This window comes from Corapipo altera, unplaced genomic scaffold (genome assembly GCF_003945725.1).
Source record: "Corapipo altera isolate COAL_440 unplaced genomic scaffold, ASM394572v1 61153, whole genome shotgun sequence".
NCBI lineage: Eukaryota > Metazoa > Chordata > Aves > Passeriformes > Pipridae > Corapipo > Corapipo altera.
The window spans coordinates 1,069,600-1,094,413 of NW_020884958.1; the positions used below are offsets into that span (position 1 = coordinate 1,069,600).

At 37.9% G+C, this 24,814-nt stretch overlaps 1 protein-coding gene across 1 annotated transcript in view; it reads left to right on the forward strand.

Moving 5' to 3' along the window:
- Positions 1 to 23,159, forward strand: part of PCSK1 (proprotein convertase subtilisin/kexin type 1) — a 28,813-nt gene extending 5,654 nt beyond the window's left edge. Inside the window, exons 4-14 of the mRNA XM_027663853.1 lie at positions 1,545 to 1,691; positions 2,149 to 2,225; positions 4,280 to 4,368; positions 8,416 to 8,588; positions 10,741 to 10,953; positions 12,008 to 12,108; positions 13,055 to 13,288; positions 14,625 to 14,782; positions 16,206 to 16,339; positions 18,141 to 18,302; positions 20,397 to 23,159. Coding sequence (XP_027519654.1) covers positions 1,545 to 1,691; positions 2,149 to 2,225; positions 4,280 to 4,368; positions 8,416 to 8,588; positions 10,741 to 10,953; positions 12,008 to 12,108; positions 13,055 to 13,288; positions 14,625 to 14,782; positions 16,206 to 16,339; positions 18,141 to 18,302; positions 20,397 to 20,759 — 1,851 coding nt within the window. The 3' untranslated portion in view covers positions 20,760 to 23,159. The remainder of the gene's footprint in view (positions 1 to 1,544; positions 1,692 to 2,148; positions 2,226 to 4,279; positions 4,369 to 8,415; positions 8,589 to 10,740; positions 10,954 to 12,007; positions 12,109 to 13,054; positions 13,289 to 14,624; positions 14,783 to 16,205; positions 16,340 to 18,140; positions 18,303 to 20,396) is intronic.
- The last annotated feature ends 1,655 nt before the right edge of the window (positions 23,160 to 24,814 follow it).

The window sequence follows — 24,814 nt, forward strand, 5'->3', positions numbered from 1 at the left end:
ATAATTTTAAAATGTTTGCTGTTGGTGTGTAAGACATCCATTATCATGTCTGACCCTGGCCATGTATTTCTTCACTAAAATTGGTAGTGCAGAATGCATAATTCAGATTAAACCAAAAGCATATTCATGCATGTGACAAGCACCTTGAGCCTCTTGGACTAGGATTCATGTGTAAGAGGGTCTCTACAGCTCACATATTCAAAAACCTCAGGGAAAATAAATTTCCTGAGCTCTGTAGTTTCTGCCTGCGTGTGACAACTCAGAAACACAGTTGATCATTTATGTTTTATATAGTTTCTTTCAAGAGCCCGTGTTTCCATTGTGCTTCTACCTCTTCCTTCAGTCTAGGTTTCATTGCTTTCACTCAGAATAACAATGGGATTATACGTGGGTATAACAAATCAAGAAGAAAGGTCAAGCACAAGTGTTGCCTGATTGGCTGGAAATACTTTTTTCTTTTTCAGTTCAGCTTAGAGAAAACAGGCCAAACTCTAGGCTGCTTGTATAATTTCTTATATAATAATTTTCTTCTATAATTCCTTCTTCCTTCCTCCTTTCCTTCCTTCCTTCCTTCCTCCCTCCCTCCTTCAGTGTATCTTCACACGTCACCAGAAGAAAATCTTATTTGATGGATTTGAGAGAACAAAATATGAAACCTCAAATAATTTCCTGAATGGCAGCAGTCAGAAAAGACAGCATAAAATGAAAGAAATGTCATTCCCATAAAAAATTTCTTTTTCTAAGCCTTGCATTTTATGCAGCATTCCTCTGTAAACAAATACATAAAAAACCCTGCAATCAGCTAACGTAATTAGGCACAGAGAAACAGAAAGAGAATTCTTCTTTTTGCATCTGTGCTTTTACAGGGGTTGTAAGCAAGTTTTCTGAATTAGATGTATGTGTTGCACATTTAGTATTAGAGAGAAAAAATGACCCATTTAGGAGCTACTCTTAAAAAAAAACCAACTTGCTGTGGAAGAGAAGGCTATATAAGATTCATAGTACCAGTTGCTTTACTACTGGAACAGTAATGAGGGTAGTAAACAGAAAGTTGTGATTCCACACAGTTGCTCCCAACCAAACGACTACTTTAATTGTTTTATCCATTAATTATTTTGCTCTGGCTAACTTCAACATCAGAGGAGAAAACACATTTGGAGGAAATCCAGCTCACTGTACTGTGGGTACTGTCTTGGCTCCTCATCAAATGAGAAGAACAAGCATTAGCAGGTCTGATTATTAACTCAGCGTTCCAAGGTCCATCAGTGCATCCCTACCATTCCCACATTTCTGCTGCCTGCCTCCAGTAAATACAAGATGCTCTTTGTTCAGAGGTGGCCTTCACAGATCTTCAAGTAGTGGGGTAAACCCTTCAGTGCTACTAGTATTTGATGAAACTAATTTTTGTTTTATCTTTGAAAAATTCAATCAAAATATACAAGTTGAGGATGAGATAGTTTACAGTGTCTTTAAAATATGATTTTGGACCTGTTTATTACAAATGGATAAAATGGTAACATATTTTAATCTTTTCTGTCCCCCAGCAAGATACAAGAATAACTCCATCCCTGCCCAAGCTGGATCTTCATGTTATTCCTGTGTGGCAAAAAGGGATTACAGGCAAGGGAGTTGTTATCACAGTACTGGACGATGGCTTGGAGTGGAATCACACTGACATCTATGCCAACTATGTAAGTTTGAGGAATAGAATGCTATGGAATAAATTAACCAGTTGTAAATTCGATGTACAGACACTCTTCTGCAGCTCTATGTCTGTTCTATAAATCAGGTTCTACAGCACAGAGACTGGAATATTTGTCTTAGGCATGGTTTGGAACCTGGTCTGTGCCATAGGAAGCTGAATGTTACTTAGCAATGGTAGTGGGGTGGGTATTTTGTTGTTTTATTTTTCCTTCAGTGGATTTAATTCTGAGGCATGTTTGTATACAGTGGTTTAATGTTGAATTATTAAAGCTCCATGAAGAAATAATGGAATTTTTAATGGCCATCAAGTTCTCCCCACTGGATTGCTGCCACTGTGAGGCTCACCAAGTAAATAAATACAGACTCTAGACCACATTTTGTTACACATTCTAAAAATGGACCTTGTAGTTTTCTGACTTTCTGTTTTTCTTTTTTTACATGTAGGACCCAAATGCAAGTTATGATTTCAATGACAATGATCATGATCCCTTTCCTAGATATGACCCAACAAATGAAAACAAGTGAGTAGCTTTCCAATTGCGTGAAGAGAACAAAACAGTATGATATTAATTTGTGTGTTAGAAGGTACAAATGCAGAAATATCTGTGTATGTCTCCTGTGGCAGTTTTGCAATAAGAGGAATAATTTGTGTAACAGAATCACATGGTGGTTGAGCATGGAAGGGACCTTTGAAGGTCATCTGGTCTGACCCCCTGCTCAAGCAGGGAGACCTAGAGCCAGTTGCTCAGTACTGCATCTGGATGGCTTTTGAATATTTCCAAGGAGGGAGACTCCACAACCTCTGTGGGAAACCTGTGCCAGCACTTGGTCACCCTTACAGTAAAGAAATGTTCTTGAATATTCAGAAGAAACGTCCTGTGTTCCTGTGCACAAACCTTCTCATGTAACATTGGCATAAACATTAGAATTAAATTCCCAAATGAAAAGCTTCATAGCTGTAATCTCCCTGTGATGTCTTAGATTTGTATGTGTAAGGTATTGATGTGTTTCTGTAAGCTGAAGGGAACAATCTGTGCATGTGACCATGTGTGTTTCTGGAGCGTTACCTCCCTAAGCAGATTTTTACTTCAGTCCTCTGCTTTGCACTGGGAATTTAAAAAAATAAAAAAGTCTCCTATGAAGCCCCTAGAAGAGACTGTGTCTTAGAGGAACCTACCAAGAAATCCATCCCTTCAGATCAGCTGTTGCAGCTAAGGACACCCATTTTCAGTTCTGCCAGTAGCTTTTGGATCGACAGAGCTGAGCTGGAACACTGAACTTCTGTTTCAGTGCATGCAACCACAGGTGACCACATATGAGTGTGACACATGGGCAAATACTGGAGGAGGTTACATTCACTCCTGTGGCAGTTTTTCTGTTTCTTATGAAGCATGTGGGAGCTTTATTTAGACCAGATTTGGCCTAAATGTCCTTAAGGTAATAACTGAGAAAGTATCAAAAAGCTTGATCACAAGACAACCAACCAGTTCACGTAGTGGACTTGTGCATCTCAGAGGAGAGAGGAGTTTTCTCTAATGCCCTTTCTGGAGCCAACTCTTTGATACTCAGTGGAGCCCCCTGGTGCATCTGTCACACCAAGGCCTATCCATTGTGGTTCAGGAATGGATTTTTTCCACAAAGAAGAGAACAGAACAGACCTCCTTACAAGTTGGTGCACAAAAGGAGTCAATTTCTTTGACAAATTAGGATGCCACTACTCAATATAGATAGTAAGAAACTGATGCACTGGTTCCCTGTTGACTATCAGACAATGCTGCAGCATCCACTACATAAATCAGTTTATGGGGGGGAAAAAAAGATCAGTCAAAAGATAAACGCCCCATGAATAAGACATTTGAAAAATTGCATTTCTGCTTTGTTACAGCATTATTTAAGAGCAAGAAGCCATTATCCTCTTGTTACAATGACAGTATCTCTTAAATCTACCTGTATTGCCTCTAATCTTTATGGAATTCAGCCCAGAAGCATTCAGTCATGTCATTGAATAACTATTACATAATAGTACAAATCTTACAGTTACTCATATATGAAGGTTTTCTGTATTGTGGAATTACAATCATCTAAAAAAAAGAATTGCTTAGAAAATAGTTGGTTACAAGAAAAAATTAGCAATGGATATGCTTTAAAGGCTCATTTTCTGAATTCCTAAATAAAGGTAGTAATTAAAAAAAGGATATCCAAATGTGTGATTAAAAATTACTTTTATCTTATTTCTGTCTACAAACAGCTTCTTAGCCCCATAATTTTATACTACTTTTGCTCTCGTCTAACATACTGGTATCTAATGTGTCTACAGACTTCAGTGTGACTTAGGTAAAGTATCCTCTCATAACGATGTTCCTTTGATCATTAAGTAGATAAAAATTATGTTTCTTGAAGCTTAAGGGAAACAAGTATTTTTGTGTCACATAGATACAACTCAAAAGCTGTTCAACAGCTGCACTGTATTAATTTAAAAAAGGACTTCCACCAAATCAAGGTCAATGATGAGTCTTTCTGTACATTATACCAAAGATGTTATGAGATGTTGTTTATTCTTGCTATATTTATTCAGGCATGGGACACGGTGTGCAGGAGAAATTGCCATGCAAGCTAACAACAGAAAATGTGGAGTCGGAGTAGCCTACAACTCCAGAGTTGGAGGTAAGAAAATGAAAATAATTGGATGTCAAATATGAATATGAAATATGAAACAAAACAGATCTTGAGTGTTTTCGGATACCATTAATATGAAATATGAAAGATTGCTCTTTCTTGGAAAACATGAATCTTGGAATGTTATAAGCTACAAATCCTGTCCGGCTATAGTGCAGTGTTAAATCTGTATGACAGCATTTCTTGAACAAACTCTGGGATTTGATCATGAGTAGAATACAGGTAGAATATACAGCAAGAGCAGTGACAATATAGGTGGTGGTGATGATTATGATAATAGCAATAATACTAGTAATAATAATATTAACAGTAATAATACTAAATAATACTAAATAATAATAATAATATTAATAATAATAATAATAATAATAGCAACAAGCTATATTATACCCAGACTTAAGACTGTATCTTTTAAGCAATAAGGGACCCACTTTTTACAACTGGTTATTCTGGAAGGAGGAAACATAGGGGAGGAGAGAGATTGAGTAGACTGAAAGTAAGAATATATAAATTTATACCCATCCTGGCTTGCAGCATATTGTTTCCATCTACACAATTGCATTCAAAAGGTCACGTCAGTCAGGATATTCAAACTGCTGGGGGTTTTTGTTTCAACACTTTACTTCTCTATTGTCACCATAAGTTAAATTTGAAAACAAGTAGATTCTTGCTTTCCCATCAATCAGTGTTGCTTTTTTAAGTGGTGACTAAAAGTTTAATCCATTAGAGGTTTATGAAATAGTCATGATAGAAGTATCAGTTGCAAATGGTTATTTAGCTCAGAGGAAGATATTTGTACAGGCCTAATTTTTCCATTACTCCTTTTTTTTTTCCTTTTAAACAATGGGATGAGAGTGGCAATTGACACCCATAACTGTCGTTCCCACCATTTCAGACTGATGTTTGTAGGTTCCCAGTTACTCTACTGAGCTGTCACAGATGTCAGCCTTGCAGTTTGCCTTTGCCATAATGCATTATGCTGTCATGATCTGTTTAAATAAAATATCTTACTCATAAGACGAAGATGTCAAATTTTCAAAGCAGGGCAAAATGGATGAAGCTGCAGAGATGTCTGAACATTCGCTGTGCCCATATTTTAAGGCTCTTGCATCTACAGAGGAGGTTCTTCCACAGCTATTTGGATATGCTCTGCACTCATTTGCAAATGCAAACTGCAGATCTGTGTGGGGTGATTTATCTAGAAAGGGAAAATAACAGGAGGAAAAGCAGTCCAGCAATCCACATTACCAAGAAAGCAGCTTATACTTGGGTGGGGGAGGAGGAAGGATGGAAAAGTTGAAACAAATTGTAAGCTGTTAGATGTGACCAGACTGATTAAGATAGGGATGTAACAAAAATATATTCAAAGAGCAGTGGAAGATACGAGAAGTCTTCAAAAGATTCAGATAAATTTGGAGTGTCTAAACACTGGAAGAATTTTTTCATGATAGAAGCTCTACAACATTAATTTCTTCAGAAGCTGTTTTTCTTCTTTTCTTTTTAAATCCATGAAATGACACATTGCACACTTCTATTTGATATTAGTACAGGATGACTTCTTTAAGTGGCTGTTTGCTTGTAGCAGTTGCCATACTGAATAAAGCCAGCGATGCACAGCCAGTGCCTTCCCTCTGATAATCAGCATCAGCTGCTTTAGGGAAAGAAATCCTGACATCTGGAAAACCTTGTTCTCCAACCTTCAGCATCAGAGGTTGGTTTAACTTTGCCTTGAGGGGTAAACCAAAATATTCCATTCAAATTTTTTTTTTTCCATGAAAATAATGACTTTAATAATCCTGAGTGTTCTCAGTAGTCACATCAAGGCCTGGCCCTATTCTGAAACCTTGATTAGTGCCTTCAATACTTTATGGCTGTGAGTCTCATAGGCTTTTTAGTGCACTGAGTGAAAAAAAAAATACTTCTTAATGCCAGTTTTCAAAAGTTACACCTTTCAGTGTCCTTTAACATTCACCTCTTGTTCTGTGCAGAGCTAAGAAATGTGTGTGCATCGATCACCTTTGGAGTAAAGCAGGATGTATGTATTTTTATGCATACCTAATAGTGTTGGGCTATGATATTTCCATGGTGCTGCCATGGAAATTAAGTGATTAAGTGGCTCCATTTTACAAAGGACTGGGCTGAGAGTTTCTGCACAGTGACGTGTTGCTAAAAATAGCCTTCAGCCAGGCGCATACATGTATGTGTCTGAAATTACCTTGGGCTTTGTCTGCTTTTGATTTTGTGAGACTGATGATAGGAGCAAGAATAGAAGAGAGTTTATGCAAGAGGACATAATTGGAATCTGCTTAGGAGAGTATCACTGCAGTCATCAAATCCCTGAGTTGACTCGAACAATCAGGATTTTTGATGATGACAAAGACAAGGCAGCGATTTTTTTCCTTGAACTGTTTTTGTCAGTGTGTGGTCAGTGTTCTTGTGTTTTTTTTTTTCTTTTTTACATTATTTATCTGCGGAGTGGGCTTTTGTCTTTTTCTGTGTGAAGTATCTGTGTGCTACTCTTCGTATTCCTGGTATCTCATTAGATGTTGCAAGCTCACACCTGGAGCTTGAAGTCGCTTTCACACAGGCAGATCTTTGCTCACAGCATGCTGGTATGAGAGGATCTCACAATTCTGAGCCAGCTGAAAAAAAGAGTAATCAAAGCATTATGAGCTTAAGCCTGTACCTGAGGCATAGGATATATCTCGATGCTTTTCCCAGCTTTGTGAGTGATAGCAGAGCAGTTGAGCGGATTAACTCCTTTTTCTGATTTTTGCCACTAGTGAATATGAAATAATAAAGCTCAACTTTATCTCAAGGGTATTACAAATATTGAGAGGCTAGCCATTTTAAAAAAGAATTATGCTTGCAATCTTTTTTTTTCCTGCTTGATAGCATAAAAAGAAAAAAGATCAAGAGACTGAACTGCAAGGGTGACGTAGGGTTTTTTTGTTGCCTTTTTTTTTGTTTGTTTGTTTTGATCAAATGACCACATTTTGCCTGCTGTGCTTTGGCAAGATCCCCATTTTGTGGAAAATAGCAGAAAATGAGTACTCATAATTCACCAACTGCCAGTGATGGTGCAGCTGCTGTAGCACTAAATGCCAGGTTCAAGAGAACCCAGATATTTTTATTGCTTGTAAACACGGGCTGAATCCTGACTGCTGTTGCTCTTAGACTGCTGCTGTTGCTGTGAGAGCCGTGCCACAGTGGGAATTTTGCCAAACTTCTTCTTTTTGTACCTTCTTCCAGCATTGGACAAGGGTTACAGTCCTGCTGCAGAGCTGTGTTTTTGTGTGGATTGATGGATCCATTGCAGATGAACTGCTGCCTGCAACTGAATTTTAAGTACCACTGAGATCAGGCTTGCTCTGAAGAAGATTAGATCATGCAGTTCCTAATAAATTGTTAATGGCTAGATATCTCTGGATTGCTCATAGTAGAAAAAACCATGGCAGTAAAACAACAGTGAGATTTTTTTCTGTGGTAAAGATTGAAGAGCTACTGAAATAGCAACTCACAAAGACAGCAGAACTTTAATGACTTTGAGGGCAAAGTGTTAGAACACTCAAAACTACATCTTTGAACTAAAACTCCTAGAACTCTTAAAGATAAAAGTAATGTTGGTAAAACCTGTGTTGGTAAAACCTATTTAATTTCAGTGGCATTTCAGTTTGAGAAGTCTTTGTTATAGATGTAACAGAGAGGAAAGAGAATGCAATAAGAAAAAGCAGGAACAGTAAGCGAGACTTTTTTGGGTCTCTCTAGAAGGAGAGAAAGAAAGAAATAAGAGGCAAAAAAGATTTTAATTTTTTTTTTTTTATATTTGTAGAGGACACTGAGCTCTGCAAATAAAGCTGTTTCACACTGATAGGGACTGTCTGCTCAATATTACTTACATGAACAGCAGTAGGCTGTGGCCGCAATAGTTATGGATTAATTTTGCTGGAATCTTTAAAAACAGTTAAGAAAGACAAGGAGGAGGGAACAGAAAGTAAATCCAAGCTACTTCTTTTTTTTTTTTTTCTGTTAAAGGTATCCGAATGCTGGATGGAATAGTCACTGACGCTATTGAAGCCAGTTCCATTGGTTTCAACCCAGAACATGTGGATATTTATAGTGCAAGTTGGGGCCCCAACGATGATGGCAAAACTGTGGAGGGACCTGGGAGACTGGCACAGAAGGCTTTTGAGTATGGGATAAACCAGGTATGATACTTAAAGAGAAAGATAAAGTAAAATGTGGCAGAGAACAGAATTTTAAAATGTTTGATAGCAGGGAAGAAATGAAAATAGTTTGTGCTGTCTTTGCTCAAATATATTTGAAATGGGCAAGATATATTTTAATAGTACAGGTCAGAGACATTTCCAGCCAGACCAGAACTTTTAGGGCTTTCTAAGGTGATTTTAGACTGCAAATCTCCACAGATAAGCTTTCTTTTTTCATCCTTACTTTTGCTGCCTTTGTCTCACCCTACCCCCACCCTTTTCTACTACTTGTTTTGCACTGAACAGTAATCGGATTTCTACACTGAAAGCCTATAAAATTTAATAAAAAGATTCTGCTTTGTGAATATTCTGTTATGTGAAATAGTGATGCACTTTAGCACCCTGTGGACGAGCTTGCATTGTGTTAATTGCATTAATTTATAAATTGGTTTGTATCATGATCCAGTTAAAATGAATATAGTAAAAATATATGACGAAGAGTACTGGAAGCAATGTTTTTACACTTTTTTTTTTTTTTTTTTTTATGTTACACTCTTTAGATCTGGTTGGATGATAAGTAGGGTGCAAACTGAGAGCTGCCAGGTATTTATTAATAAACTACTCTTGCTCTTGCCAGTGAGGTGAAAAGATACCTAAAGGTACTAATATAGAAAGGAAGACTAAATCAGAGGTGGGAGAAGAGAAAAATGGAGGAAAGCTTGAAGGACAGAGGCAAAGAGAGAATTTTGGATAAAGGGCAGTTAACATTAGCAAACAGAAGGGGAGAAGGAGAGAAGAATGAAGAGTCTGACAGCTGACAAAGATACTCTGAGGGAAGAATGGAAACCAAGGAGAGTGGCCTGGTAACAAACAAAGATCTATGCCTATAAGTAGGCAGCAAGAGAAGAGAGAGGTGATAATTAGGTGATAATTGGCAACAATTGTCCAGTGGTCTTACTGTGGAGAAGCAGGTTCTTTGGTGAAGAATGTATCATTTCTCATGGAGAGCAAACTTACTCATTTGTTTGTCAGACTTCCTTTTGCAAGGCTCTGGCTTGTCTCCATTCTGCTTAAAGTTAGTCATGTAGGGACTGGCAACAACTCTAGTCCCTGGATCCTTCATTCCTGTGCTGGTAAAGCACCTGAGCACAGACTTAGCCTTAAGCATCTAACAGGTGGTAGTATCACTCTAAGTGAAGTCAGACCAGGTGTTTAGATACACCAGTGCTTTTCCAAAGTGCAGCCTTTATTCTCAAAGATACTATATCATTTTCAGTAGTTGACACAGCTTGTCCATCCCAAGACAATATCTTTAAAAGTATCATGCTTTTAATGTTGTAAGTGCTGCGAATTTCCTAGCACTTGCATGAATAGCTTAAAATCTCACCTGAGTTGGATGACAAAAATCTGTATTTCAACTATTTTTTCTAGTGAATGTACATATAGTAATAATGAACATATATTAATAATGAACAACATACGAACTTTTGCTCATCACATGAAACAGATTTTTTTCCTCTGGAGGCCTAGCACAGTTTAAGATTGGATAGGGTGATTTGTGCTTAGGGTAATAGCTGTGGCGGTTTACATGCTGTCAGCTGCCAGCATCAGGTGTTGGCTGCTGCTCTGTCATTGCACTGTGGACACCAGAGCAGGGAATGAGTGTGGTTGTGTCTGAAGACTGGTGATGCTGAATCACAGATCTCTGAGGGAGGGGATGGTTTCAGTGTCGACATCATTTGTGCTGCTAACCCATACCTCTGTGATTACAGGAAAGGCAAATGAAGTAACCTCTGATGAACTTGGTATGTCTTAAAAATGAATAGGCATTTTTCCTAGAAATGGTCAGGATCAAAACAGCAGCATGAGGGAAGATTTACCTGCTGAACACAGGCTCTTTTTCACCTAAAAACCTCTTCTAAGGAAAGTTGCTACACCTGGAACACTAACCTTGGCCAGTCGAACTAAGAGATGTGCTGCAGGGTGATAAGTAGGATGTGTCAAACAGCTGATTTCTTCTATCTCTGTCTTCTACAGTGCTTATGGAAATTTGTCCTTTTCTATCTGAGAATGTTTGGTGTATTAGGTTTTTTGGGATAACCACTCAGGGTCTGAAATCTCTTTGATAACCAGTCATTTCTGTTTTCCCTAGGGCCGAAATGGGAAAGGCTCCATTTTCGTGTGGGCTTCAGGGAATGGAGGTCGCCAGGGTGACAACTGTGACTGTGATGGTTACACTGATAGTATCTACACAATCTCCATTAGCAGTGCTTCTCAGCAAGGGCTTTCTCCCTGGTATGCAGAGAAGTGCTCTTCAACTCTGGCCACAGCATACAGCAGTGGGGATTATACTGACCAAAGAATTGTAGGTTGTTTTTACCAGTTTCAGAACAAACAGAAATGTATTGCATATGCAAATAACAAATGAAACCTCTTAAATGCTTGGTTTCAAGTGCCTGCTTTGTGTAATGTGTGACATGCTTAGTGCTTTTGCCTTGAAACTTTGAGGGATTTGTAATCCAAAGTGTGATGTATCCCTGAAACATCTTCTACTGTAAAGCAATGGTTAGAGAAAATTGTTGTGTCAATGCAGTTAAGTCAACATGCTGAATTTGTCTGCTATTTCTGAATGCTGTTTGTGTATGAGAGAGGTCTCTGCATGGTTTGATATGGTACCATTTTTCAGAAAGGGCAAATGAAAAGAGATTTAGAGTAAAAGGAAAAAGAACCTGTGATGTAGGGGTCTCTGATACACCTTGTGTGAGAACAACAGCAGCAATAATTACTTCCAAACCTCTAAAAGGTATTTGGCAAGCAAACATATCAGTCTGTGTGCCTTTCTTGTGCTGAAGAAAATTGCTGTGATAAAATAATGTCATTCTAAGTTAGCCAGGAGATTAGTCTTTCTTAAGTGGCTTCTCTTTATAGTTGAGATGTAGATACATAGGATGATGAATTTGGTATTTAATTTCCAAATAAAGCACATATTTCATTGCAAATTATAGTTCTTATGCTGAAGAGGGAGCAGAACAGCAGTACTAACCCTATGAGTAATTTTCTAGCAAGCAGTAATTTTAAATGTTCTAGGCCCAACACAATGATCTGTTTTTATGATTCACCAGTAAGCCTGAAACACTTATTGTGAAATCTTACAATAAAATAAGATATTCAGTGTGGGAGTATTTTGTTCCAACACAAAGCGTTTTGATACAAAAATTATAGTTGAAGTAAAAGGAGTGGATTGAAATATGAACAGATTTAAACATCCATCACTTTTTCTTCTGGTGAGGTGTGTATTAATACACACCAAGTAAAGGATACATAGTTATCTTTGTGAGTGTGGATATGACTGTACTTGCAATTGTTTATTCACACAATCTGGGATTTTTTTGTTTTGTTTTGTTTTGTTTTTCTATCAGACAAGTGTTGATCTTCACAATGAATGTACAGAAACTCACACTGGGACCTCTGCATCTGCACCTCTGGCTGCAGGGATTTTTGCTCTAGCACTGGAAGCAAAGTAAGATGACACACCACTACCTTTTGAAACTCCTGTCCCTCAGCCACCCCACCATCTTCCCTGTAATATTGTCTGTTTGAAGTGGCACCACCTCATGCTATAGCTCCACTTTTTATCAGACTTGCTCAGCCTGATGACAAAAACAAGCAGCTACTTGCCTCAACACCTTCCTAGAAAAGCAGAATCAATGGAATTGAAGCCTGAGGAATTGAATGACTGAGGAATATTAGTCCATTTTGTGTATTGGCAACAGTGTTTACTGATTTTGGGTCAAATGCACTTAAAATGAGGCTGCACACGGATCAGGAGAACATAATTTGAAGACAATAGGTTGCAAGATTTTAAATTAGGTCTTCAGTCAATTTGCAGAAGATTTTCTGCCAATGATGAGGCATAAAATGGAAGGTGCCCAAGCTTGTTTGTCAGAGCAGGCAGGGAACAGCCAGGTTTGGATCCTGTAGGGCAGGTGGAATGTAGAATATGGGGAAGGTAAGAAGGGATAGGACAGTGGCTTTTCCACAGAAAATACTTTAGGTAGAAATTCACAGGCTTAGTACTTGGATGGTGCAGATTCGGTTCCATTTTCTATTGCAAACCCCTTTGGTGACATAAGCCAAGACACTCAGATGTTTTAAAGGGTGGAGTTAATCACAGAATCAAATACCCAGTGAAATTTCAAAGTCCGGGTTCTATAAAGACCGGTGGGGAATACTAGTATTGGTAGCTAACTTTAAATGCCAGGATGGTTTTGAAGGATTTGACTATAATCTTGCTAGACACCTGTTTTTCTTGTCTACCTGGAGAAGTATTGTGAGGATAAGTGTGTGACATGCTGTGTATTTGAAAATAATGGGATGCCATATACCTTCAAACCATGTTCTATGGCAGACTAATAATTGAGAGAAAAGTGCCCTAAACCAACTAACCAGGATCACTTTCTCAACAGCCCAGACCTAACGTGGAGGGATATGCAACACTTGGTAGTGTGGACCTCGGAATATGATCCACTGTCTGGAAACCCAGGATGGAAAAAGAATGGAGCAGGACTGATGGTCAACAGTCGGTTTGGGTTTGGACTACTCAATGCCAACGCATTGGTAGATTTAGCTGATCCCAAAAGATGGAAAGGTGTACCAGAAAAGAGAGAGTGTATTGTCAGAGACCAGAGCTTTGAACCAAGGTAAGAATTTGCATTAGCAGTTACCAAGCTTTTGTCTATCTTAGTAAAGGCTGAAGGATCATATTCTTCATAGATTGCCCTCAACCAGGCTAAGAGATTTCTTTTGGTTCACTTAGTTTTGCCTTACTGTATTCCTCAGAGGGTAGGCAAGGAGCATTTGCTTCTTGTTTTTTTAGTGTAAGACTGATGGAAATTACTAGAGTGAAGGATTCTTTAAGGCAGAACCCAGTCAGCTAAAGCGTGAATGTTTAGACACTATCAGAAGATAGACAAAAAGATAGTGAAGTCTCCTAGGGATTTAGAAAAAAAATATCTGTAATGGGTCTTAGCAATTCTTCTCCTTTGACAGGCATGGGATATGTTGAAATCAAGGTGACAGATTCAGCTTCAGTCATATATGTAGCCTTTCTCTTATGAAAAACAAGTGTCTCAAAGTCTCACTGAAAAGTCATACCAGCCGCATTCACATGTGTTCACAGCATAGTGAGCCTAAGCTGAGCTGAACATGCAAATAAATTATAATTAGTCACTGAGTTGGTTAATCAATAAGGATATATGGGCTGGTTTTGTCTCCACTTGCTCATTTATGTATTTGTTGTCTAGAAAAAATTATCTATTTCAAAGGCTGAAATTATACCATGTCAATGCACCAAAAGTCTGTCTGCAGAAACATATTGCAGTGTTTTGGAGAGTCACTGCTTGGTAGTCTTATTATTTATGTTATTTTTTTATCAATTTGCTTTTATGAGGTCTCTCTTTTCCACAGGATGTTGACACAGTACTGATGTATGTAATACTTGCTGCTTATGTATTTTTATGGCAGTCCTGTGTGTTACATTATAAACAAAAATCCCATGATTCTGAGTTCAGTCATTTATGTGGAGGTTTAGATATCCGTTCTCTTTGGAAGTAATGGGAATTGTGCAGAGAAGCTGTCTGTGCAGAGCATGAACAGAAGATGTTAGCTTTTTTTTTCCTTGAGGTGGCATTGATTGAAAAGGACCAGGACAGGTTGCTGCTGTCATATTTTAGCTTCATGATAACAGCTCTTCTGGAAATTTGAATAAGGCAATAAAGTTTAAGTCTGATACAGCTGTGCGATGTAGCTGCCTGCAAAGACTGATTTTTTTTGCAATCCACTTCAATACTGTCTGTGCTTCCAAAACTTCCCATGGTTTTCACAGAAGCATTCGAAAGAATATCAAATGTAGAATTTGTCTTTACGTCTTTCTTCCTCAACGTTCTGAAATTTTAAATCTGTCATTTACACCTCACATCACGATCCAGAATCAAAGGTTCCTCTGAATAATCAAAGAACTGCTGTAACTTTTGCCAGATTATTAAGAGCAAATGAAGAAGTCATCATTGAAATTCCCACAAAAGCCTGCGAGGGCCAAGAAAACTCCATTTTATCTCTGGAGCATGTGCAGCTTGAGGCAACGATCGAATATTCCCGTAGAGGTGATCTTCATGTCACACTGGTATCTCCATCAGGTACAGGAGGCAAAGACACACCTTGTTTGTGTTGCTCTAATGTGTACCATTTATTCAATTAAAAAACCACCTCTATGTTCTTCAGTGGTTTTAAAAAGAGCTATATATATCACTGGATAAATCCAGTGAGGAGAGTGTAATGATAAAGCATTCTGGGAACCACAGAAACCCCTCTTCAGCCTTCACCCATTTGAAAATCCTACTTTAGAAAATAAAGGCATGGTACGTTTTCATTCTGGCAACAGGACCTGTGAAAACTGAGGGTTCCTGGCAGACAACAAATTATGGTTCAGTAATGCTTATCAGACTTCCTGTGATTTAGTAGACTAATGGAAAACTGAGAAAATATAACTCCTTAGATTTCATGTAACTGCATCTCCACATTTGTGTATTTAAAAACACAGTGCCTCTGTTAGGCACCTTAGTACAAATATGCTAAATGAGCTAGACTATGGCAAGCTGTCCTGACAATACCCTGAAATAACACCATAAGGAGAAAAAAAAAAAAGAATTAGTATAAAGAACTTTGTAGACAGTAAGGTCTGTTAGATTAACCGGTATTATTAGGAAAAAAAAGACAAGATTTCAGATACGAATTTAAACATCAGACTGATCTAATTTTTCTGTTTCTAGGTAGCAATAATCAAATACTGCTGCCTCCACTTTAGCATCATTTTGCTTTCATGGCTAAGCTGTTTTTCCCTTGTTTCTTGCTGGTTTTCCACTTTCCTGCAAAACATTACTAGCAAATTTATGTCACTCCTTTTCTGTATTTATGGTGTTATGTTTAAATATATTTATAAATTATGACAAGGCTCCTTGGGGCTTCTCTGCTCCTTATTATGTAAATAAAGCTCCCTTGCTTTCTCCTTAGAAGCAAACTAAGCCCAACAAATTTCCTACCATGTAGCATAATCTCTTTTTTTCTGCAGAAATACTTTGTGAACTGCAGCATTATTGTAGTAATAACTATTTCACCCTGTTGGAGGAACATTTCAGGCTGTAACAATTTACATCCAGTCACCAAAAAAAAAAAACAACAGTGAGGGAATCGGGATAAGGCTATGGTTTCACAATACTACAGGAGCTGGTTTGCCTTCAAAACTTCCATTTCAAAAGTTTATTGAACTGTTCATCAGTGGAAAACACCAATTGTGTCTGACTTCTGCTTCTTAGGTTTCTTTATGTGTATTCACTGCTTTTTTTGTGTTAGAGATAGAACACTGTTCAAGATGTGCCTTTTTAGTGTGACCTAGTAGTTTGCATGCTCTTAAATACTGCAGTGAAAATAATTAAGGGAACCACTGTTAAATAGTGCATTTTCCAGGTTACCTATGCACTAGGTAGAGTGCAAGTTGAACAATCTGAAAAGTAAAAGCAGACATGTATGAACAACTTTACTGTTGATCTTGCACTCACACAGGGACCAGCACTGTCTTACTGGCTGAGAGAGAGAGAGATAAATCTCCCAATGGCTTCAAGAACTGGGACTTCATGTCTGTTCATACATGGGGAGAAAACCCAACAGGAACCTGGGTTTTAAGAATTACTGATATGGTAAGTGTGTCTGTGTGTTAATTAGCTATGTTTGGAAGCTAAAACAAATAAAATCATCACTAACCGCTGCAAAGCATGTTGAATTATGAGCCTTCTCATTAACTGATCTTAATGAGAGTTTCTTTAAAATATCTGTAAGGATTAAAGTAAAAAAATAGAGTAACATTTTCTTGTTCTTTACTCAAATGCAATTGACATTGACATGTACCTGTCAAAAACAATTTCATGTCTGTTTTTCTCAGACATACGTCACTGGAAGAAATCACTTAATATAGTTTTCTGTGATTCATGGAGTGAAATACACAATCAAATTAACATGTAGTTAACTGCAAATTTTTTTCTGCAGAAAAGAACACGGCATGGATTTAGTCTTCTCTTGATCCACGAGCACAGTTTTCATTAACTCAAAACCTTTTGAATTATTCAATTTCTGATGATCTCAGTGAGCTATTCTGATGCATACCTTTCCCTGATTTCTTTCTGAGAGTAAATACTGTTGAACAATGTTTAAGGGTTAAAGCCAAGAAGTCTACAGATATGAAATAAATCAGTTTATTAAAACCACCTGGGGATATGGATTACAGCAGCAAGACACCAGAATAAAGCTGCTTGGTAGGCAACTGAAAAATCATTTCCTTCAAAGAGAGAGTAATCAAACACATTCATCTCACTGAGGATGTCTGTCCATAAGCTTGTCATTAGAGGTTGGATCTTAGCAGAAACTGAATGCTTCCTGGTAAACTCTGAGCCTGCAGCCCTTCTTGGCCTCAAATTGTAAACAGGAGGCTATTGCCAATTGCTGAGCAGATGGACAAGGCAGTAGAAGTAATATTATCAATAGTGTAGTGTTAATGCTGCAGGGTTATAGATAACCCCATGGTTACAGATATCTATTCTTTGAATGCATTTTTTGGGGAAAAATGTTAAGAAGAGCATTTTATTTGTAAATATTTTTCATTTTTCTTTTCAAGTGAGAGCTTCCTGAAACTTATAATAAACTAAGATTTTTGTCCTCAATGCACAGTATACTCTTTGCTCAACTTTTAGGATTTTGTGATTCCTGAAAAAGCTTTCATGTTAATGACCTTACTGACATCACAGATTCCCATGCAGAGTTATTCATAAGTTGTAGTTATGAGTAGCATTAACTGTCATGTAAGTTGTGTAGGTAAACTTTAGTCTAGACTTCTTCTAGAAAATAAGAGCTTCAGCAGCCATCTTCAGTCACAAAATGAACGAGCAAAAATTCTGAAAGAAGCTTTGGTCAAATAAAGTTTCAGTGTTCTGTGTACTTGTCCCTTCCACTTTCTACTTTTGAAGTACTGCTACCAAAATTTGTGTATAAGCATTTGTTGCTCACTTCCACACACTGTATTTCAGATTGCTGTTGCACACCACTGGAGAATGTTATTTCACATTACCATTTCCAGTGGTAACTTTAATAAGGAAATTGCCAAGGAATGTCTTAGTGAGCAAATTTTAATAATGCAGGATACCAGTTAAGTAATTTTTAGCATTGTGTGTTACGTCAAAATTCCACTGATGCTTACATGATTAATTAATAATTATGTTACATCAAAATTTGAATATGTGGAGTGGTTAAGCCATTGTATTAAATCCCACTTTCTGATATATAGTCTCTAATATATCCTTGTTTTTGTGCCTATGAATCATTGTCTAAATTTAGATATTGAAAGCCTTAGAGTTTGCTTTAGTAATTTCTGTCTACTTTAAAATCAAGTGCCTTGTTTCATCTTCTTATGTCCTGAGAACCTATTCTAATGCCATGCTTGTTTTTTAGTCCAGACGAATACAAAATGAAGGAAGGATTGTAAATTGGAAACTGATTTTGCATGGCACTGCTACCCAGCCTGAACACATGAAGCAGCCACGTTTATATACATCCTACAATACTGTGCAAAATGACAGAAGAGGAGTGGAGAAGATGACAGACTTTGTAGAGGTAGTATTACATTAATTTTTTTCCTTACGCATTTTTCAATTTATAAGAAAATGTTATTTTTTCCTAGTAAGACGTATTCATTCTCTATTCATTTCATCTAAACCTTGACCACTTTTGCGTTGTGTATCTTAATTTTGTCAATGTTAAAACCTGATATTTTTATTAATCTCTGTTTTCATATATCAAAATATAAGGGGTTTAGGATGGTAACAGGATTTTGCTACTCAAGCAGGGAAATCTGTAGCTAGTGCAGTTGAGTGGTAAAAGGAGAGAGGAAGATGTCTTTGACAGACATACTAAATTTATGTAATTCTACTGAGAACAAGTGTTGCATCCAAGAGCAGCTTTGCCTGTTTCCAGGGAGTTTGGAAGGAAGTTTGTAACAAAAGTCAAAAGTCAGGGACTTACTTATTCGCGTGGTTTGGCTCAGTGGATCTGTTGGTGCCTGCTTCTTGATCATCCCCTCTTTACCCTTTAGGCAGAGTGCTGTAAACATAGAGGCAGAGTGACAATGGGTTTCAGGATGCACAGAATGGCAGTATTGTACATTTTCACAGTGCTTAATTCTGTCAAGAGCTTCCGAATTCTTTATTAGTCCCATCACATCAAATTGTCTCCCCATTAGGTAATTAGGATAAAGTTGGTTAAACTCTCTTCCTCAGACAGGTTATGAAAGAGAAGATTGAGGGAGACATGATTATGGTCTTTAAATACCTGACATAAGTGTCAGCAGATCTGGCACCCATGGGCAAGAAAATAAACTGCAAGAAAGAAAAAGTTGTAGTGGGTTAGTTTCTTGGATTTTTTAGGCCTTCCTTAGCAAAGGGGGCAGAGATCTAAGGAAGTATTCCATATCATCCCTTTCCGTAACACAACATACAAAAGGTACAGATAAGAGGTCTTCGCTCTTCTCTCTTCTGGTGGCTGAAGGCGACAGGTCTCTCTGCAGACGGGCTTTGCTTGTATAGGCCAGGGCCTGCTGCTCAGACCTGCCGTTATCTCCGGTCTCTCTGGGAGGCGTGGGGGAGTTGGCTGCTGCCTTGCACAGCTCTGCTGTCCCGATCAGGGAAGTATTTAATGCAGTTTTTTTGTACTTATCCGGTAGCTCTCTATTAATAGGTATATTTGGAGGATATTTGTTTTTAGTTTTTATCCCTGTTTCTCCCTCCCTTTTCCCTTTTTCCCCCTTGGGAGCTCCCTATTTTGTGTACAATATATATATATTCAAATAATAAATATAATTGTAAAAATATGTAAATATATATTTTTGGTATAATTCAGTTGATTTCAATTTCTCTCAGTTTCTATAGTTTTTTTCCTTTGCCTAAAGGGGAAGCGGGGGAAAGGCTTTCACTGAGTGTTTGGCGACTCGGTGGGAAGCCAGCTCAAACTTGCTCAAAGCGGATCCAGAAAGTACTATAGGAGAAGATGGGTGGACACGGTAGAGAACAAATGAGGATAAAATGAGTGTTCAGTTAGAAAGACAATCTTAGGGTAAACTAGGAAGCTATACAGGCACATACTCTTATTGAAAAAGATCATGCTTCTTACCAGCTGCTCTGTGCATCTGAATTTGAGATTGGTCTTCCAAAGTTTCCAAGGTATCATGGCCACGCATTAGCTGTACTTCACTGTCTTTTTCTCAAGTGAGATCATCTACAGAGAAGGTTGTATGGAAGCACTGGTTCAATCCTTTTCACAAGGATATGTGGCACAGTCAGAGCTGCTCTCAGCATTCCATGTATATTTCTTTAATTTAGACTGCTGAGGAGTTGTGTCCCATGGTACAACCAGATATATCTCAAAAGACTGGGACAAATTTTGGTATAAAATTACATGTTGTATCCTGCCAATGAGGAATATGAATTTGTAACTACCTATCTTGTGGAGGGACTTGATACTTTATACAATACAATTCTTTCAATAGTTTGTTTTAGTCGATAATGGTCTGGTTGTTTTCTAGATGCCATGTGATTACTGAATGAAAAAATAACTTCTGCTCACATGTAAATGAGATCCCTAACCAGAGCAAACCTAAATCTGGTCAATTTTCCATCAACACCTAACCTTTTTTTATGCTAATCTGTGTTCTAGGATCATACCACACTGGAGAACCTGAGTGAAAAACCCAAAATCACAGAAGATACCAGCAGCAGCAGTGACAAAGCAGAAGATAAAATCCCATCACAGGCTATGCTACATTTACTGCAAAGTGCTTTTAGCAGACAGATGAATCAGAAGCAACTGCCAAAGAAGACTGCAAGTGAGAAGTTAAATATTCCATATGAACACTTCTATCAAGCCCTCAAAAAATTGAACAAGCCTTCCCAGTTGAGAGGCTCAGAAGAAAGTCTGTACAGTGACTACGTTGATCTTTTCTACAATGCCAAACCTTACAAGCATAGAGATGATAGACTGCTGCAAGCCTTGGTTGATATCATAAATGAAGGAAACTAAACTGTAGGGTGTGGCACTGAGTTGGAAATATTCATTTTCCCCACCTGTAGTTTTTTTTTCCAAAGTCTGTGTATGCTCTACTTGTGATTGCTGCTTTGATTGCTTCATATTTAGTACCAATATCAAGGAAGGGAAAAAACAGGTGTGAGTGGATAAGGCAGGAAGCTGACACTTTTTAGTAATATCTTTTTTCAAAACCTTTTTTCATTACCATCAGAGTAGAATTGCCCCCTCAGGCATGAAATGCAATATTATTCCCCTGAAAACCCTAGTGCTCTATTTTAAACAGTTTTCACATTACTTATTCTTCCACCCTCTTCACTTAAGCATGCAGTAGGATTCAAAACCTGAATTACCAAGCAGTTTTGAACCAAACTGCCAAAGCTATGGGGATATATTCTTACCTGTGGATTTGTCGTGAATATTGCAGTCTCTGTTATATTTGTCATTTATTCCTATTTAATACTTGCAGACAGTACTGCTTCTGTCATAGGTGCTTTGTTCCTCCTCCAAACAACAATGCTCCCTTGCCCTTCTGTTCTCCTGTAAAGGAACATCTGGGAGGCTGGAGTTGGACTGGGGCATCAGTGAAGGCTGATGAAGTTATTCACAATTTAGACTACAGACAGACAGACATACACTAACATAAAAGAGTCCCAAATGAGGCATCCCAGACCATGGGATGTCATTTTCTCCACCTAACTTTTAAATACCTAAGTGAAGTGCCTGAATCATGAGCCTAGAATTTCTAGGCAGCGTGTAGTTAATGAGGACAGAGTCTCCTATATAGATAGCACTTGGCTTTCTTTACACCTGTTATGAATTACCTGATGGAGTACTGATATATTTGTGTCAATTATATGAGTTTTGGGGACCAACCTTCTACCTGTGGGTCATCAGTTAGGTTTCTGAAGTAACATAACTGCCTTCTGACATGGCTACACCTTGCAGTATTCAGAACAGCAAAGCTGGGATCGCTTTGTCCTTTCCTTGAACTGTGACCAGGGTGGATCAGAAAGGGTATCTGTAGTAGATTGTAACACTTCCCAAAAATCTAGGAAGTCAAGGCAAAATGGACAGGGAGAGGTGTGAGACTAAAAAAAAATACCCTGTGAAGGGTGTGCATGGAATGTGGAGTGGGAGGGAGAGGAACAGAAAGAAGGAGAAAGTGGAAGAGGATAAGGCAGGTGGTTGTCAGAAAGCAATTAGGGTGACTAACTCCCTAACTTTACCAGACAAGCAGTTTTCCATAGATGCTTCTTTAAAGACAGAGTCAAGAGTGACATATTATTTTTCTTTTCATAACTGAAAAAAAAAGAAAGCCATGTTGGATGCTCAGAAATTGATGGGGATCTAGAACAAGGAAATGAAGATTTCCAGGGGATAGTTATCTCATTGCAATGCTAAAGAAAATCCAAAAAAGTGCTGACTGCTTTTTACTTTTCTTCCTCTCTCATCTACTGTTTAAGTGTGTTCTACAGACTCCCTACAATTATTTTATTTTTCTTCACTGTCTATTCCCTAAAATTATGTGTCTCCAAGACAGGAATTTAACATTTTGCTCATAATTCAGTTTGGATGGAGATTTTTCAAACTCCAGAATAAATTCTGTAATTTAAAGGTAAATCCCTTCAGTGGTCCAAATCAGAAAGGTTTCTTTTGCTGCCCTTTACGCAAAAGCTTTCTGGCAATGCACAAATAATGAACAAGCAAAACAAGAAAATTTCTAATTGCTGCTATTACAGAGGGAGAGCACTTATTTTCACTAATGTTTAATTTTCAGAATATAATGATGTGGTGAGGTAAGGACCACTTTTAGTCCTGTGCCATGGAGCTCAAAGGCTGGTTCTCTCAGATAACAACTAATTTAGCCAATCCTCATTCAGGTATGTTACAGTGAGGAAAGTACTAGCAACAGTCCATCAGTCCTGAAAGACATTTTCAGGTTAAAAGGGTGGGAAACGAAAGACGCTCCTTTGTTTTAAGATCAGTTCCTATGCTGTAGCCAGAGTTTCACCAGAAGACAAGTTTAAAATCTCTGTTGAATGTTTCCAACCCAGATCAGCTTGTACAGGAGTAAATTAATTTTATTGTTAGTCTTTCCTTGGTGCCTCTGTGAGTTTTGTGAAAAATGTGAAAGTAAAAAAAAAGTTTTCTCTCAGAATTTTAAATTATATTTTCGTTACAGGTATTTATAATATAGCAAAGATTTTATTGAACAGACAGAATTTTAAAAGGCGTAATAAATTATATTGAAGAACCAGATTTTTTCTTGGGAAAGAGACAATTTCGTCCAATAAAGGTATTTTTTAAAAGGCATGTTACAACAGCAACTGCAACATGTATGTGATGTGATGTTAAAATTTGTCTACTAGTAGCATAATACAGTGTGTTAGCAGAGCTCAGTGTGTGGTCTTAAAATTTGTGAAGAAAACAGTAAGATGAAGTCAAGTTATTGACTTAAAAGGACTGGGAAGTAGAGTTTAGAATGAAAGACAATGGCTTGAGGAAATAACCAGGGGTTGGGTGGAAAAAATGTGTAATGTATAGAAGATTAAGACTTTCAGGAGGTTTCTTCACTGCGAACACTCACATGGTTACTTTTCACACCTGCAGCCAAGTAAGATTTGCTGTGGACGTCAGTGACACCAGCACTGTCTGTAATTCACACCTGGTGGCTCTAAATTACCACATTCCGCCCATTTCACGTACAGATGTGTGTCAGAAGCACTATAATGAAATAGTACAGCAGAATGGCTCAGGAGGTCAAATTAAACACACAGGTCTTCCACTTCCTTGCATAAAAGCAGAAGCAGTTGAAATATGTGTTGTTCCCTTTCACAACTACTCACATTTCAAGTCAGTAGAGAAACAAGACCTTACATATCCTTGTATACTGGAAATAGTTGTGGGGAACTGCTTTTTGGGAGAGCTGTTTGCTGGTCTATGATGAGGAGTGGGCTCTGTGGGCACTGTGTAGCCATACACACAATTTGGAGTGTTCCCTGGGCTGCTCCAACCTACACTGATGCCCAGACATGATCAGGAAGATGCAGTCACCCCCACGGAACCCCCTTCTCACACTGTTACCCTGGAAGGACATCATGTTTGAGCAAACAGATATGAATGACTCTGCTTTCTAAAGCTTTAACTTCATGGGGACTTACAGACCATACCCAGATTTATTTGCTTCTCGAGTCTCAAGTAACCATTGCTCAATTACAATATCTGCTTTGTCAAATGCCCTAAAGATAATTACAACACTTTCTGTGCTTTCAGTAAGATACATTTCTATAACAGAAATACTTTTAGTAATTGTACATAGAAAATGGATTTCTGAAGTAGCATTTAAAAAAGAAATCTAAATCTACAATAGAGCAAATTACCTTCCACACTAAACAATGTTTTTTCTTTCAGTTTGGCTGGGTTTTGAAGTAGTATGCTGCATTTAAACTTTCTAGCTTTATCTGCTTTGAGTTACCCAAGCAGAGTTTCTAGTCAGTCCTGTCTTGTAGCTCCAAACTTGTAAATTTAGTTTTCTTACCTCTCCCATAGACACTTCACTCTGAAAACAACCATAAGTGTTTTCAGTAAATAGAGACTTATTTGAAGAGAGAAAAGGGAAACTTACAAATAAAATACTGGCTCTAGTATTGTATTTATTACTGCATTATCTTAGTGTCAGAAATTAGGAAAGAACATAGTCTGTTTATTAAAAGAGTGCAGTCATGGGAAGAGGAAACATCTGATTATTGCTTCTGAGCTCTTCCGTAACTTGGTACAGATCACTCTGTGGAGGTGACAGCGACACCTAAATCCGTGAGCATCAGAGCAACAGGACGAGCTGTGCTGTCCCTGAGAGACTCTGCCACTCCAGTTTTCCAAACACTACAGACCTAAGGAAAGTTGTCTTCTGAGTTAGTTCAGCTCGGAAAATAGTCATTGCTGAAAAATTACAGTAAAAAACCCAGTTGTTTTTATGCAACACCACCTTTGTTTTTATGCAGAGTACCTCCAGAGCCTAAAACCTTTCTGTTTGATCTAGTCTTTCCTTT